Source organism: Gallus gallus, chromosome 18 (genome assembly GCF_016699485.2).
Source record: "Gallus gallus isolate bGalGal1 chromosome 18, bGalGal1.mat.broiler.GRCg7b, whole genome shotgun sequence".
Classification (NCBI taxonomy): domain Eukaryota; kingdom Metazoa; phylum Chordata; class Aves; order Galliformes; family Phasianidae; genus Gallus; species Gallus gallus.
The window spans coordinates 5,087,410-5,102,411 of NC_052549.1; the positions used below are offsets into that span (position 1 = coordinate 5,087,410).

General features: G+C 64.1%; 2 protein-coding genes across 2 annotated transcripts; one reads left to right on the forward strand and one right to left on the reverse strand.

The window, feature by feature from the left end:
- The first annotated feature begins 777 nt into the window (after positions 1-777).
- On the forward strand, positions 778-6,698 carry QRICH2 (glutamine rich 2). The gene is made up of 19 exons (XM_040649673.2): positions 778-830; positions 1,071-1,366; positions 1,490-1,594; positions 1,753-1,854; positions 1,949-2,726; positions 2,888-2,982; positions 3,069-3,148; positions 3,248-3,362; positions 3,447-3,671; positions 3,819-3,944; positions 4,048-4,122; positions 4,215-4,379; positions 4,474-4,595; positions 5,018-5,083; positions 5,251-5,340; positions 5,419-5,578; positions 5,981-6,068; positions 6,167-6,274; positions 6,510-6,698. Exons 2-19 carry the CDS (start codon positions 1,094-1,096, stop codon positions 6,674-6,676), a joined length of 2,940 nt encoding a protein of 979 aa, XP_040505607.1. The 5' UTR covers positions 778-830; positions 1,071-1,093; the 3' UTR covers positions 6,677-6,698.
- Positions 6,699-7,764: 1,066 nt separating this feature from the next.
- Positions 7,765-12,532, reverse strand: UBALD2 (UBA like domain containing 2). Its single transcript, XM_015295308.4, has 3 exons — positions 12,404-12,532; positions 11,802-11,864; positions 7,765-8,976 (listed from the first exon to the last, which is right to left on the reverse strand). Exons 1-3 carry the CDS (start codon positions 12,521-12,523, stop codon positions 8,656-8,658), a joined length of 504 nt encoding a protein of 167 aa, XP_015150794.2. The 5' UTR covers positions 12,524-12,532; the 3' UTR covers positions 7,765-8,655.
- Between the last annotated feature and the right edge of the window lie 2,470 nt (positions 12,533-15,002).

Below are 15,002 nucleotides of genomic sequence, written 5' to 3' on the forward strand. Positions count from 1 at the left end.
GGTTTGACTTGCAGGGTGCTGTCCTGTCTTAGGGCTGGGGAGGGCGTGGGAAAGGCCAGCCCTGAGAGCAGCGATGTGAATGGAACCCGGCAGCCCTCCGGGGGCTGTGCAGGGCTGGGGGAGCTCATAACGCAGTCCTGGGCTGAATGGAACGACTGAATGGCCGTGCCGGGCTGTGAGGTGGGCTCAGCACTGCTCCCACCGGCTGTCCCACTGCAGCTCTGGCACTGAGCCCGAACCCCATCGGCTGTCTGTAGCAGTGCTGCTGCGCTCTCCGTGCTACGGTGTGGCCGTGAGCCTTCGCGGCGCTACTGCTGCCTGCGCTGCACGGCACGGAGCTGCTGCTGATGGCTCCGCCGTGTGCTGGGGCTCGAGGTCCGGCAGGAAGCAGCTCGGCGGACGTTCCCCGTTCCGTTGTTGTTGCTCTGATCCCTGCCGAGCAGTGAGCTGTGCTGCCCGGGGGAGGAGAACGGCGTCTGCCGCCTCCCAGCCCGACCTCAGCACGGAGGCGCTGCGGCGGCACAGCCGTATCCGTCCCTGCGCTGGAGCCGTGGCTGCGGGCTGCGTGGATCCTCGTTCCCCGTTGCATTGCGGTGGAGAGGAGCGCTGTTCGGACTCGGCGCGTATCGCGGTGACGGCGCGCGGCTCCGGGTCACCGCGTCGCGTAGCAACGGAGGACGCTCCGACCCCGTCTCCAGTAAACACCGGCACGTGGGCGGCGGCCGCGGCCAATGAGCTGCCGGGCGCGGGGGGCGGCGGCCAATGAGAGGAAGGAAGGGGCGGGCTCAGCGCGAGGGGCGGGGCTAATGCCGGAGCGTGCGGGGCCGGAGGTGCCGGGCGTGGGGGGAACGGGGGTGGGAATAGCGGTGTAGGGGGGCACAGAACAGAGCTGGGGGGTGCTGGGGAGACGGGGAAGAGGCTGAGCCGCTGGGGGGAGCGGTAAGGAGGGCTCCCCTCCAACCTACAGCCCCGCCTTGGGGGCGCTGCGCGTACCCACCTTCTGCTACGGGCGCGATTCAGTCGCTCAGCGCTCCGCGCCCTCACCCTGAAGCCCCCCCCGCCCCCCGCAGGCCGCCCTCCATTCCTCACGGCGATGGCCTCCCTCAGCCTATCCGAGCTGCTGGACGCGGCCATCGGGACGCCCGAAGTTGGGGCCGTCAACTTCACGGCGCTGCACAGCCTGCTGTACGCCATGCTGCAGCACCTGGGCCTGCAGCACCTCCCGGCCGTGGGGCGGGCGGCCACCCCCGGGGAGCACCCCCAGCATCGGGGGCGGCCACCGGGCACTGCCAGCAGCTCCGCAGCCCCCGCCGTGCTGAAGGACGGGAGCGAAGGAGAGGACAGCGACGACTCCGGGGGCTCCGAGGTAAAGGGTTTGCAGGGCGCTGCTCTGCACATGGGTGCCCCCAAAGCACGGTTTGATGCCGACGGGCGCTGAGAGACCCCCGGCGCGGCTGTGGGGTTCCCCACCTCCTCCTCTCCCCTCCAGGCCGTGCTCCGCCCCCAGGACCTCCTCGAGGAGCTCGGTGGGATGAGGGCGGCGCAGTCCCAAATGGGAGAGGACCTGCGGGTGATTAAGGGCATGCTGGGCCTGGTGAGTCCCACCCCATCTCCTCCATCCACCCCTGCCCCACTCCACACAGCCCCACTGCTGCACCCCTGCTCGCTCCCCGCTTGCCGTGGCTGAGGACGCTCTGCCCGAATCCCTTTGGGGTGGCCCCGTTAAATCCCCGCTCTGTGCTGCCCTCTCAGGAGGACGGCCGGGACACCGCAGCGCAGCAGTGGGGCCGCCGTGATGGGGTGGGGTCTGACAGTGGCGTGGGACGGCCGGGAGCGCATCTCGAGCCCAAGCAGGTAGGAGTGGATGTGCCGGGGCTCACAGCGCGGTCGCGGCGGCTCCCCACGTTCCCACCCCACAGACTCTCTTCCCACTGCTTCTCCTTCCCAGGGAGCTGACAGGGACCAACTTTCAGCCACCGAATCCTCCGCGTCTGATGACGACATCCAACGCGAGGATGGCCCGTGGGGACCCGCAGGGGGACCAGAGACACGGCCTGCATCCAGGGCTGGCAAACGGACTGCAGGAGCACGGCCGGACCCCCTGGGGACGCAAGCAAGGATGAGGAGAGCATCACAGACCCCTGGGAAGTGGGCAGGCACTGCCTCAGATCAAGCAGGGACACCTGGGGCCACTGCCACCACCCCAGGGACGCAGCCGGGGTCCCCTGGCACCCAGGTCACCACCCCAGGGACGCAGCCGGGGCCCCCTGGCACGCAGCCCATGGCCCCAGGAACACAGCCGGGGTCCCCTGGCACCCTGGGAACACAGCCAGCACCCCCGTGGTCCCAAGGAGGAGCGGTTGGGGCTCAGCCGGGCCTCCCCAGCGCAGCACCCCACACTCAGACCGCCCCCTCCGAAGCCACCCCCGGTGCCATGGGGACAGGGCTGGATGATGTACGCTCCAAAGGCAGAGGCGAAGCTTCGCAGCTCCTATCACCCACTGCTCCGGGAGCTGAGACGTCCCCTGGCATCGACACTGGCTCCGCATCCCCTGCACGAGGGCTGGCAGTGCCTGAGGTCTCTGGCCATGATGTGGGGACAGCGGAGGCTCTCAAGCAGCTCAGCCACCTCTGCAGAGCCCTGGAGGAGCGGGTGGCCCGGCTGGAGGCCACGAAGTCGGACCGCACTGAGCTGGAGGAGCTGCGTCTGCCTTTCCTGGAGGGAGGTGGGAACCCATCGGGCCCTACAGGTGGTGGTGATGGGGGTGTGGGGGCTCAGCGCAGCGGGTTGGGTTCGCTGGGTTGAACTGGGGAGATGGAGGGGGTTTCTCCATGGGAACACCTGGAACAGCTGGAGCCGGACCCTGACAGCATCACATCCCTCCAGGCCAGGAGAGCATCGCCAGCGTGCTGACCGACCTCCGGGACCGCCTGTCTGCACTGCAGGACGTGGCCAGCGACCTGCACGGCGAGAAGGAGAAGGTGAGAGGGCAGCAGTGCCGGGGGTGGGCAGGGACAGCTCACCAAAGGACCCCCGCAGGTGGACCACGTGCCGCTGCTGTTCCCAGATCAAACAGCTGCAGGATGCCTTCGGGAAGCTGGGGGTGATGGGGGCCGACGGGAAAGTGGACGGCAGCCTGCAGCTGGGGTAAGAAAAAGGGAGAGGGTCTGCTGCTCCCCAGAGCACAACCGTTTGGGGGTGAGGGTCAGGAAGGGGTTCCATCCGCGTGCCCATCTTGCTGGCTAGGTCCGTGCTGCAGGAAATGAAGAGGGAGCTGAAGGAGCTGAGGGAGAAGCAGGATGCAGCCAGAGCCACGCTGGAGCAGCTGGTGGCTGACACTGCCAACCGCCTGCAGGAGCAGGTGGGGATGTGGGGAGGGGGCGCGGGGCTGGCCTTGTAGGGACGACCCTTGGGGCCACCACCACACCACCCCTCTCCGTTGCAGCTGGACGAGCTGCGCTCCATGCTGGGCAGCACCGAGCTGGCCGTGCACCCCCCCGGCAGTGCAGAGCAGGACGAGGAGGCCCCGTGCCCGGTGTGCAGCACGGATGTGGGGGCACAGCTGGGGCGGCTGCTGCAGCGCTACGAGCAGCTCCAGGAGTTGGTGGAGTCGGTGTCAGCGCGGCAGGCGGCGGGCAAGGCGGGCAGGCAGCGGGCGGGCAGGGGGCAGGTAGGGAAGCGCTGCAGCCCCGGGTTTGCTTTGGGGCAGTTTGGGTTCGGCGTGGCAGCCTCCAGCCCCATAACCCCATATCTGCTCTGCACGGCCCCCGTCGTGCATCCTTCACACGGTGCTGGGCTGCCGTCTTCCTCCCCAAAGCAGGACGAGGAGCTGCTGAAGCACATCCAGGCTGCCATCACCCAGGTGCAGGGGGACTGCGAGAAGCTCAGCTGCGTCACCGGGAACCTCATGGACGACCGCCACCAGAGGCAGAGGGACATCGAGGTGGGGCTTTGGGCATCCTGCAGGCAGCCCCACCGCTCGTAGCCCTCCAGAAATCCCAGTCATAGGGGAGGTGGCTGTGAGAGGGGCCATTGTGTGTCTGCAGGCTCTGTTCCAGTCCCTGGAGAGGCTGGAGAAGGAGAAGGTGGACAAGGAGGAGCTGGTGCTGGAGATCGACGTGGTGAGATGTCAGAGCATCCCCCTGCTTTGCAGTGCGGGATGGGAGCGGGGCAGGGCCAGGAGCCCACTGTGCTCTGCTATTCCCCGTCCCAGAAAGCCGACAGAGCCGCCCTGGCCGGCAAAGTCAGCTGCGCCCAGTTTGATGCGGCCGTGGAGCAGCTGAATGGGCTGATCGGGGAGATGCTGAGCAAGGTGACGGGGCAGGAGCAGGACTGGCACCAGGTGCAGCAGAAGCTGATTGAGGAGCTGGACTCCAAGGTACGCGGAGGGTCGTCCCCCCTCCTGCCTTTCCCCGTCCCTCCTCCCTCCCATGGCACCGACGGGGACACGAAGGCTCTGTGCCCACCCCCAGTTGGACCGCCTGGAGTTGGCCCCGCTGCGGCAGCAGTTGGAGGAGCGCTGGAGGAGCGTCCTGAAGCAGCTGAAGGAGAGCACACCGCGGGTGGAGGCCGACGACGCTGCTGGGATTCGGAAGTGGGTGCAGCGGGGACAGCCGGGGACAATGCTGGCTCCGTTTGGAGATGGGATTTGTGCCTTTCTCTGCCCTGTGTGTCTCCTCGAGGCACCGAGGAGCTCAGGGCAGGGATTTAACACAGCACCGTGGCACGGGGGGCCTCAATTTGCCACGCTCGCTGTCAGACAGACCCCGCAGCACAGGACTGGCTTTCCAGTACCCCTTGGCTGGTTTCCTTGGGGTTCTGGTGGCAGAACTTGTCCCGAGCTCCTAGGGACAGGAGAGGTGCAGGGATGGAATACACGGACCCACGGCACTCGTGGCGCCCCGAGTGCCCCCTCAGCCCCCAGCCCCTTTTGCAGCCACATTCCCAGGCAGGACCCCAAGAGGCCGTCCCTTCTGCAGCACCCGATGCTGCCACCGACCCCCATTCTCCCTGCAGGCAGCTGCTGGCCCATTTCCACTGCGTGTCCTGCGACCGACCCCTGCACATGCTGGTGCCTGGACCGTGAGTTCTGGGGCGCTCGGATGCTCCCCGGGTTTGGGTGGGTGCTGGAGGTGGGACCCTGCCCTGTGCCGTCCTACCTGGTGGGCACACGCCTGCGGGACACCGGGGGACGGCCGCAGGGCAGGGTGGCTCATTGCCCCCCCCATCGCCTTCTCTCTGCCCTCCAGGCACATCGTGACCATTCCACCGCTGCCACCGCTGCCTTCGCGCGCCGCCGTGCGCCCCCGCGCCACCTTCCAGCCGGAGCATGGCCACAGGTGGGGGACGTGGGGACATGGGGATCGTTCACGGCACAGAGGTGGTCCCAGCCCTGAGCATCCATCCCCACCCCGCAGGGAGCAGGGGGTCCAGCAGGTCCAGCACGGGTTCCTGCAGGTGCCGCGGCGCTGTGGGGGGCAGCACACCGTCACCCACCCACTGCAGCGCTGCCCACGACCCCCACAGCTCCCACCCTACGGCCCCGCGCCACCACATCCCCATGGCATCGCCAAGGAGGTAGGAAATGGGACGTCCGTGGAGGTGGGCATTTGGGATCCCACGGAGGGAGGGATGTGGGATCTCCAAGGGTGCGGGGATGTGAGGCTGAGCAACTCTGGGAGGGGACGCTGAGCATCAGCGTGCCTCAGTTTCCCCAGGGAGAGCTGTACGTGGGCAGACGGAGGGGGGAAGTTGCATTCATAGGGGCTCTCCCTACCACTGTGCTCCATAAACACTTCCTGTATCCTCACAGCCAACTGCAGGCTGCCCTGGGGAGACGTCTGATGGGTGATGGTGTTCCCTGCTGGGGACGCTCTGGGGGCACTGGGTCAGCTGGCAGCACGGTCCCCACAGTGCTGGGGGGGCTCCTGCCTGGGCTGTGCAGCCAACACCGACACTGCTCCCCGTTCTCCTTCCCAGCACGCCGAGATGGAGCTGCTGGGCCAGGATGGGCACATCTACAAGGGCCGGTGGGACGTTCAGCTGCCTGCCCTCGCAGGGAAGGAGGGTACAGCTGGGGGATGGGGTGTGGGGTAATCCTGCTGACCCCAAACCTGCAATGGGGGGACCCCAACTCATGTTCCCCCTCTCTGGTCTCTCCTCCAGGCTCACCGAGGGATAAGCCCAAGCTGTCCTCCAGGCACTGGGGTGCTCAGGACACCAACCTCCTGCCCACGCGGCCCCACAGTGCCCTATCCCCACTCAGCCAGCCAGGTATGGCCCTGGGGACGTCAGGGTGGGGAGGACACCAAGGTGTCCTACAGCAGGGTGGGGTGATGGGAGGGTTTGTGCCCACAGCCTGGCGGGGTGGGATGGGGGATTGGGGTGTGGGGCAGAAGGGGAAGGTGAAGACGTGCATGGAACAGGATGGGTCCTGGACCCAGTGCCCACCCTGGCCCCAAAGCCAAGGCCTTCAAGTGGGCTCATTAACCCCTGTGCTCCCCCCCAGGCACACAGAGGCTGCAGGAGCAGCGCCCAATGTCATCCCACGGCCGCCTGCCCCACCTCTGGCCATCACAGGGCAGAGAAGAAAGCCCCACAGCAGGGAGCAGAGGGGGAACCCCGTCTGAAACCCACCCCTGGGCACCCGGTGGGCCCATGGGCTGCGGCCAGTAGCAATAAAGAGCAGTGGATGGGATGCATCTGCATAGTCGGGGTAGAGACGGGGTCGGTTTTGCCTTCAGCATCCCTCTTCTGTACGTAGGGACACCTTGTCCTTCACTACCTCCATCCTTCCATCCACTCATCCTCCCATCTACTCATCTACTCATCCTCCTATCCATCTGTCCGTCCGTCCACCCATCCATCCATCCCCACTGCTTGCTGCCCATGCAGGTTATGGGGCTGGCCCCCACACCCCCCCAATTGGCACATGCAGGGAAGGACCAAACCCCGATGTGGATGCAGGGGGACACAGGGCTGGGATTTTCCCATCATGCACCCAGGGTCTGACTGCAGCATCCCTTATCCTGAGCCCCAAAGGGGTGAATACCCACACAGGACATCCCCCATCCCACGTGCTCGCAGTGCAGGAGCCGGGACTCCATGTCTCTGGGACTCCTTGTCCCTGCCTCAGCACATCAGAACTCGACAGTTCATTTACTTAAATCACACTTTACGGGGCCCTGATTTACTGCTGCGGTGGATTGCAGCTGCTCTGCACTGGTCCGACCTCCCAGGACGTGTTTGTTTGGGGTTTGTTTTCCATGGGGGAAGGGGAGTGATACTACGAAGGCGGCGTGGCGCTGGGAGGGTGGGGGAGGCACCAACAAATGGATTTGGGAATCCCACAGTGCAAAAAGAGAGGCATCTCAGAGCAAAGCCCATCAGCGGGATAAGGTTCAGCTGGGACGCACTGCGGGGTGCTGAGCTCAGCCCCTCCCACCCCACGGGTACCCACCCGCACTGCCGGTCCCATAAGCACCAGCACCCCTTCAGCCTCAGCGCTGCCCTGCTCAGAGCAGGTAAGCAGACCCCCATAGGCTTCGCTTTTCCTTCGTGGAGCATCCCTGTCCCTACCTGTGCGTCTCCAGACCCGCTGCATCCCAGGTTTGTTGGGGTCCCACCCCATTTCCTCCTTGCACACCGGGCAGTGGTGATGGGAGCTGAGTTGGGGGTCGGGTTGGGAAGGAATGGCAGCGCTGGGGCTGTGGGTGGGTGGGCGCCGGTGTCCCCCAGCAAAGAGAAGAGGCAGGGACAGCTGCTGTTAAAAAAGTGATGATTATTTTGTTTAATTCTTTTTTTTTTCTTTTTAAATTAATAAAAAAAACCTTTGAGCTGCTTTCTGTTGGTTTCTGTCGCTTGGTTGTTTTTTTTTTTTCTTTTTGTTTTTTTTTTTGTCTTTTTTTTTCCTTTTCTTTTTTTAAGCAAGATTTGATTGGAAAACTAAAAAAAAAACCACCCCCCCCTCAATCTCACCCCCCCCCCAAACCCCCCCCCCTTCTTCTCCCCACTGCCTCCACCAGGAAGGGCCCCATGAGCAGCGGTTGTGGGGATGGGGGGGGCATCACCTCGTTATATCACAGCCCCTCACCTTCTGAAATCACAGCACCCCATTCCCAGCTGGGATCGGGGCTGGGGGAGAGGGGGGGCCGTGCAAGAAGCTGGGCTGATCCCAAAAGCCAGAGGTGCGCTTTGCTCTCAGGCACCCCAAGCTGGGGGGAGGAGGGGGGGAGAAGGGGGGGGCACAGTGGGGGGCTGTCCCAGTAGGACTGGCTGCTGGCAGCTGTCTCCATCCCTTTGCATTGCATCTCCCCCCCCCCCCCCCCCACCCCCATTCCCTTGCTTGCATTGCCGGGGGCTGCACCCTCTGCTCGGTTCTCTCTGCATTTATATACATTAGATATATTTATATATTATAGTTATATATTTAAAAAAAAAAAAAAATAGGGGGAGAAAAGACCAGCTAGCAACTTGCGTGGGCCTTCCCGGCAGCGTCCCCCACCCCCCACCTCCCCATCGCCCCCCCCCCCCTTCTCCCTCCCCCCCCCCACCCCAAAATAACCAACAAAGGATAAAACCTAGAAAATGATTCCAGTGCGTTTCTCAGGAAGCCCCCCCCGCTGCAAACGCCCTGGCCCTGTTTCCCCCCCCCCTTATCTCTGGCCGTCCATTGTGGCCATGGCTTTCTGTGGGGGGGCGGCGGGGGGGGGCGCGGGGGGCCAGGAGGGCTGCGGGTGGTGCAGATGGTGGTGGAGGCCGTGGGCTGTGGGTGAGGAGGGGGGCAGCCAGGAGGGCTGCTGGCTGGGGGGCGAGGAGGCCCAGAAGGGGCTGAAGCTGCCCGGGGGGGAGCAGGCCATGGAGGTGATGGGGCTGTTGCTGCTCTGGAGGTTTTCGGAGGTTCGCAGCTTGGAGAACATGGCGAGAGCATCCGGGAAGTTGGGCGGAGTGGCCGGCGTGTTGCTTGGGGTGCACATCTGTGGGGAGAGGAGACAGTGGGCGTCAGGTCCCCGTGGGTCACTTCGGGTCCCTAAGGGTGGTTTGGGGTCCCTATGGACGGCTTTGGGTGCCCACGGGGTCTGCAGGAGTCATACAGCCCCACCAGCGGGTGCCAAAGCACTATGGGGGACCCCCTCATGTTGAGGGATGCTCAGAGCTGAGCTCAGCGCAGTACTGGGGTCCCCATGCAGTGCTTGTGCTCTGGGTGAGCCCCCCCAGGGCCCAGGGTTTGCGATGGTTCCACTCCTGTGTTGGCTCAGGACTGGGGTTCCTACTCCCAGAGCTGATCCCAAAGCGGGGAATCTGGCATTGGGGGGGGGTTCAGCCCCACAGGTCCCATTCAATGAGGTGCTGACAGTGAGGAGTGGGATGTGTGAGTGCCCAGCACCACCTCCATCGTGCCAGCAGCACCGAGGACAAGCAGCTCTATTAACTACACCTTTTAGGGTATTTTCCTCCATATTATGTTGCAAAGCCAGCACTGCCCTGGCTGTGAGTTCCCTCACCAACGCACGACGTGCTCTGCCAACCCAGCACAGAAGGGACTTGCAGCAGCCCTTGTAAATGACCCTCACCGTGCTGTGCAACCAGCACTGGGCACGCTTGGCAGCAGCTCACACAACCCAAAATAGCCCATTGGGTGCTTTCCCCCCCTTCAGAAGGGGCTGGGAGCACTGGTGGGACACGGACAGCCCCCAGCAGCGGGGTGGGGGTTCTCCTCACTCTGCCACTTCCCAAAGCTGTCAGCCTGGGCACAGACCCAAACGAATGGGGGTCCCTGCAGGACCCAGCTGTTCCCTCTGCAGCTCCTTCCCCCCCAGGAGTGCAGAGCAAAACAAAGGAGGGCCCCCGAGGTTCCCGGTACCGCCCGGCCCTTCTGTATATCTGGCTAAATTTAGCAGGGCTGTGCTGAGCTGGGGAGAGGAGGAACGACCACAGGGAGCGCGAGTGGGGCTGCAGAAGTCACACACCCAAAGCGAGGGGAACGAAAGTGCAGAGAAACTCCTCCTCATCCACCTTGGTTATAGGGGCAGGGTGCCCACTCTGACGCCCCTTCCCCTTTATCTGGGTTGCTCTGAGCACAGCGCTGGGGTTTGGTTTGTGGGGTCTCCAGGAGGAACTCTGTTGGGGTTCGGTGCTCTGATGGAAGCTGTGGGGTGCACGGATGGGAGCATTTGCACAGGGCTTTGTCCTGGGGGGGAGGGGGGTGGAGAGGGAGGGGGTCCATCTGCTCTGAGAGCCCACACCCCCCATAGAGGTGCAGCACTCAGTGCTGGGATGGGGCTGAGCAGAGCCAGCAGAGTCCAGCGGTGTTTCTCCCCACAGCCTGAGGATGCTGCTAGCAATTTGGGGTCAGGAAGATCCTCCAGCAGGAAGCACAGCACCACGAGCTTCCAGCAGACCAGCTGCAGGTGCCACCTGTGCTGTTGCTATAGCAGAGGATGGGGATGTGCTTGGGCTGTGCTGGGCTGCTCCAGCAATGAGTCCTCGTTCCCAGATGCTGCTGTTCAGGCTCACTTGTGTCCTCAGCACACAGGGACCTTGTGGACCAGGGGGCACCCGGGGTCAGGTGCAATGGGGGGGGGGGGATGCAGCTTAGGCTTTGTGGGGTGGTGTTTGCAGGATTAATTAAACAAAAGAAAGGGGGGGAAAAAAAGGGCTGTAACGATTTGCCCTTCTTCCTCCAGTATTGTTATTTTAGGGAGCTGTTGGCTGCTGTGGATCACAGAGCCCCTCATTGTATCCCATTGCTCGGAGCCAGAAGGGGTGGGTTTGGGGCACTCAGAGCCGTGCGGGGGGGGGAAAGCAGCAAGAAATGCCATAAATGCAACACGTGAGGATCCGGTGAGAACCACCTCCTTGTCCTCACGTGGGGCTGCGCTGCTGACACCGGCGCAGAACACTGTGGGGCCGGGGGGGCTCTGAACCCCAGAAGCGCTGTGTGGGGTGGGAGCAGAACGGGGGCCCTTTTCTGGTGCAATGGACGCAGCGCTGCCAACTGCTTTGCATGGCGCTTCCTGCAGCCTCCCGGGGCCGGTGGGGCAGAATGGCTGCACTACTTTTGAGGGTGGTTTTTTGTTTGGTGAGTCCTCCGAGGCCCGAAGCAGCTCCGCCTGCCTCCCCTCCCCACCTCTAAATGGGGCTTTTTTTTTAGGGAGGGGGCAGCTCCGGTGCGGGGTTCGACCTTCCCTCTGCCACCGGATGGAAGCACAGGGGATGAGGCACAGCTAACAGCCGTAGGGGGGCTCCATGGGACCCCCTATGCTCTGAATACAGGCAAAAGCCACAGTGGGAGCCACCCCGTTGTGAGCAAAGGGGGAAAACCAGCACAGGGCTGGGGGGGGAGAAGGTAAACACAGAGGTGCGGACCGTGAGGCCCAAACTGCGGCCTGCTCAGCGCCCGTGGGACGGCCTGGATGGGTAAAGATGGGACAAACCAACACAGCTCAGCCCTGCTCGGTGCGATCAGCCCCAGAAAGAAAGGGGAAGGGGGGGAGGAGGAGGAGGAGGGGGGGGGGGGAAAGGAAACAGAGGACAAAATGTGCCCCCCCCGTCCCGGTGTGAGGGGAGCGGAGCCGCGGCCTTCCGCGCGGCACGGCCGCTTCCTGGCAGACATCTTAGCTCGCCGTGTTTACATTCGCCGGCTGCGTGCCGCCGGTGGCACAGCAACATGGTGGCGGGGGCTGACAGCGGGGAGCCGTGCTGGGATAACGGGGGGGGGGGGGGGGGGGGGGGGGGGGGGGGGCAAAGGGGGGGTGTCGGGGGGTAATGGGGTGTAGGGGGTTACGGGGGGGGGGCTTACCATCTGGTGGTGGTGGTGGCTGTTGGGAATGTTGGTCTCCTGGAAGAAGGCGCTCAGGGCGGTCTGTGGGGGCACGGGGTGCGTGTCAGGCTGCCCACGAGGGACAAAGCGCCCCGAAGGTGAAGGAGAGCCCCAAAAGGGGCAATAGGACCAACCCCCCCCCCTTGCTATGCTCACAGGACCCCGATCCCTCACTGCCCACCCCCGTCGCCAGGCCCACACCCCCTAAACCCACTCGGAACCAACCCCCCCCCTCCCCCTTCATGAGGTCCCCCCGCCCCTTTTTACACCCCCTTCCCTCCCCCCCACGAATGGGTTGTGCCCCCCCCGCGGCCCAGCCGGTGGATCCGGTTACGGCCGGGGTATAAATAGGGTACAAACAGGGGCAGCCCAGCCCGAAGTGGGACCTCCCCCCCTCCCAAACACCCCCTGGGGGGGTCACTGGGGGGGCCCGTCCCCCCCCCCCCCTCCCCTTTGGCCAAACCCGGCGCCATCCCCGCGTGTGCGTGGGCCGCGGCCCCGTTCTGCGGGTGGGGGCGAGAAGGGAACACGGGGGTACGGCGGGGGGGAGAGGGGGGGTCCCGGCGGGGGGGTGCCCGTACCTCGAACTGCCAATGGGCCGCCTGCAGCAGCTGCTTGGCCTGGTCGGCGGCGCAGCCGGCCGCCAGCACGAACTGGTTGATCATCACCTGGTGCCGCAGCTCCTCCATGTTCACCGACATGGCGGGGCCGGCCCAGCGGGGGGGGGGGAGGGGGGGCCCCCGCCGTGGGTGCCCGGAGCGCGCCCCGCGCCGCGCCGACACCGCGCGGGGTGGGGGTGGGGGAGCGGCGGCGGCACCGGGACCGGGGTTGGGGGGGGGTGGGCGGGCGGAAGAGAGGCCACGCCCCCTCCGCCCCGCGCGCTGATTGGCCGCCGCCGCGCCGCCCGCCCCGACGGGCGTTGGGTTCGAATCTTCCAGCTGCTCCGCCGCTACGCCCCGCCCCGCCGCTCGCTCATTGGTCGCCGCTTGTGTTTTGGCCGCAGGCGGCGCTGCCATTGGTCGTCGTGTCTACGCGGGGGCGGGGCGATAGGAATAGGAGAGAACCGTTCGCTGATTGGTCGTCTTCTTTGGGCGTTTGTGACGTCACGTTCATTGAGCACGTTCATTGAGCGGCGCTGCGGGGGGTCCCGGCGGAGCCCCGGCTCTGAAAGCGGCGCCGGGTGCGATCGGGGCTGCAAAGCACGGGCGGACCCCCCCGGCTCCCCCCGCCGCCATCCCCCTCCTTTCACCCCGGGGTGGTTCAGAGATATTCGGGTGCGAAGGGCGCTTGGAAGCGTTTAGTAAAAAAAAAAAAAAAAAAAAGGAAAAATAAAAGCTGGAAAGAGCCTTTGGAGATTGGGGTGCGACGGCGGCCAATGAGCAAAGCGAGGAGGGGAGAAGAGGAGGTGGGGGTGGGATAAGGATAGGGGTGGGGATGGGGGGGGGTGGGATGGGATGGGATGGGATAAGGATAAGAACAGGGGTGAGAATGGGATGGGATAAGGATAGGGATGGGGATGGAGGGGGGTGGGGATGGGATGGGAATAGGGGTGGGGATAGGGGTGGGGATGGGATGGGATAAGATAAGATAAGGATAGGGATGAGGATGAGGATGGGATGGGACGGGACGGGATAAGGATAGGGGTGGGGATAGGATAAGGAAAGGGGTGAGAATGGGGATAGGATAGGGTGGGATGGGATGGGAACTGGTGCAGGTGATGCCTGCAGACCCATGGAGGTGGCCTTTCCCCCCCCCCCAAATGCCCCCACCTCCTTTGAGGGCAGCAGATAAGCAGCAACTCTGGTTCCGGAGTTGAGCCCTACCAGAGCTGTGGTCACAGACAGCCCCGGGAGGAGGCAGCTTACTGGTGGGAGTGCCAGCAGCTGCTGGAGGCACGGGGTGAGACCTGGGCATACCGGGCACGTGGATGGCTGTGTGCCAACACAGCAGTGCTGCTTGCTTTCCTGTTTAACTACAGTGCTGTGAGCAAACCGCCGTGCCTCAGTTTCCCCCGTGCACCCAGGCACATGCCATACATCCCTGGGAAGCACTGCGGGGCTCAGAGCAGCATGAGCTCTTTGGACCCGCATCCCACACAGCTGCAGGCGCCCTTTGGGGTTTAAAACTGCTTTTTCTTTGTGCATCGGATTCTTCCCCCTCTTCCCCACATTACTGCGGTTTATCGGGGCTGTCTGCATGCCTGGGGCTGATATGGATGGGGCAGAGCAGAAGGGAAGCAGAGCTCCCCGAGCTGTGCTGTCAGTGCCTGCACTCCTCGCTCCACTGCGGCACTGTCCTACAAAATCCTCTGCTGCAGCAGCACAGCGCTGAAAAAAAGCCACGAGCCGTGCAGCACACAGCACACAGCGGTGTAATGAGCACTGCTTTATGGATCTTTACGGGGCTAACTTTGAGTTATTGTCTGCACTAAAGCCCTGCAGTCTGTTGTGTGCTGCTAATGACGTGTGCCGGCTCCATCTCACCCAGGCTCTCGTCCCTGCTGGGGCTGTTGGTGGCTGCAAGGAGGCAGAGGAATGGGTCCAGGGATGAATTTTGCCCCGTGGGGCCACTCTGGGCTGTCTGTGCAGATATACGGGAGTGTATTACGGGGTCTGGGGGGGGATGCTTTGTTCTGCATGACCTGAGCCAGGAGCCGACCCGCTTTCCTAAGCCTTTATGAGACCCATGGAGCCTCAGCTCCCTCTGTGCAACCATCTCCACCGATTGCAGCTGCAGGGTTCAGCGGGTGAGATGTGGGCTGTGATTCCTGGGGTGGGGGCAGTGAGATGCAGTCAGGCTGCGGGAACCAACCCCCCCCCCCCCCCACACACACACTGTGTGCTTTGGCTTTTCTCAGCTGTGCCCAGGGCTGTGCTGGCAAAAAGCAGAGCATCGGGGGAGGGAGGCATGCATGGCCCTGTGCAGGGGGGCACCAGGTGGGGAGCCCTGGGGTCGGCACTGCTGAGTAGCTGAGGACATCGGGGCAGCTCATCTGCCTCCCCACACATCTCCGCTTTGGTATTTATAGCACTCATGTTATCAACTCGAATCAAAATCATGTGACGCTCCACTAACTGGCGCTGCAGGATTAATTCATCACCGGCGTTTTTGGCCTTCCCCCTTCAAAGGGAAAACCCGAAGGTGCTCAGTGCTCCCATCTGCTCTGTGTTGGGCACCCGG

Bases quoted from the DNA above. Each gene is read 5' to 3' on its own strand.
- UBALD2 (XM_015295308.4), bottom strand. From the start codon at position 12,523: ATGTCGGTGAACATGGAGGAGCTGCGGCACCAGGTGATGATCAACCAG. The intron at 11,865-12,403 runs GTACGGGCACCC...GTGCCCCCACAG, and splicing joins CGGCCCATTGGCAGTTCGAG to ACCGCCCTGAGCGCCTTCTT. The intron at 8,977-11,801 runs GTAAGCCCCCCC...CTCTCCCCACAG, and splicing joins GCCACCACCACCACCAGATG to ATGTGCACCCCAAGCAACAC.
- QRICH2 (XM_040649673.2), top strand. From the start codon at position 1,094: ATGGCCTCCCTCAGCCTATCCGAGCTGCTGGACGCGGCCATCGGGACG. The intron at 1,595-1,752 runs GTGAGTCCCACC...CTGCCCTCTCAG, and splicing joins TTAAGGGCATGCTGGGCCTG to GAGGACGGCCGGGACACCGC. The intron at 3,149-3,247 runs GTAAGAAAAAGG...CTTGCTGGCTAG, and splicing joins GACGGCAGCCTGCAGCTGGG to GTCCGTGCTGCAGGAAATGA.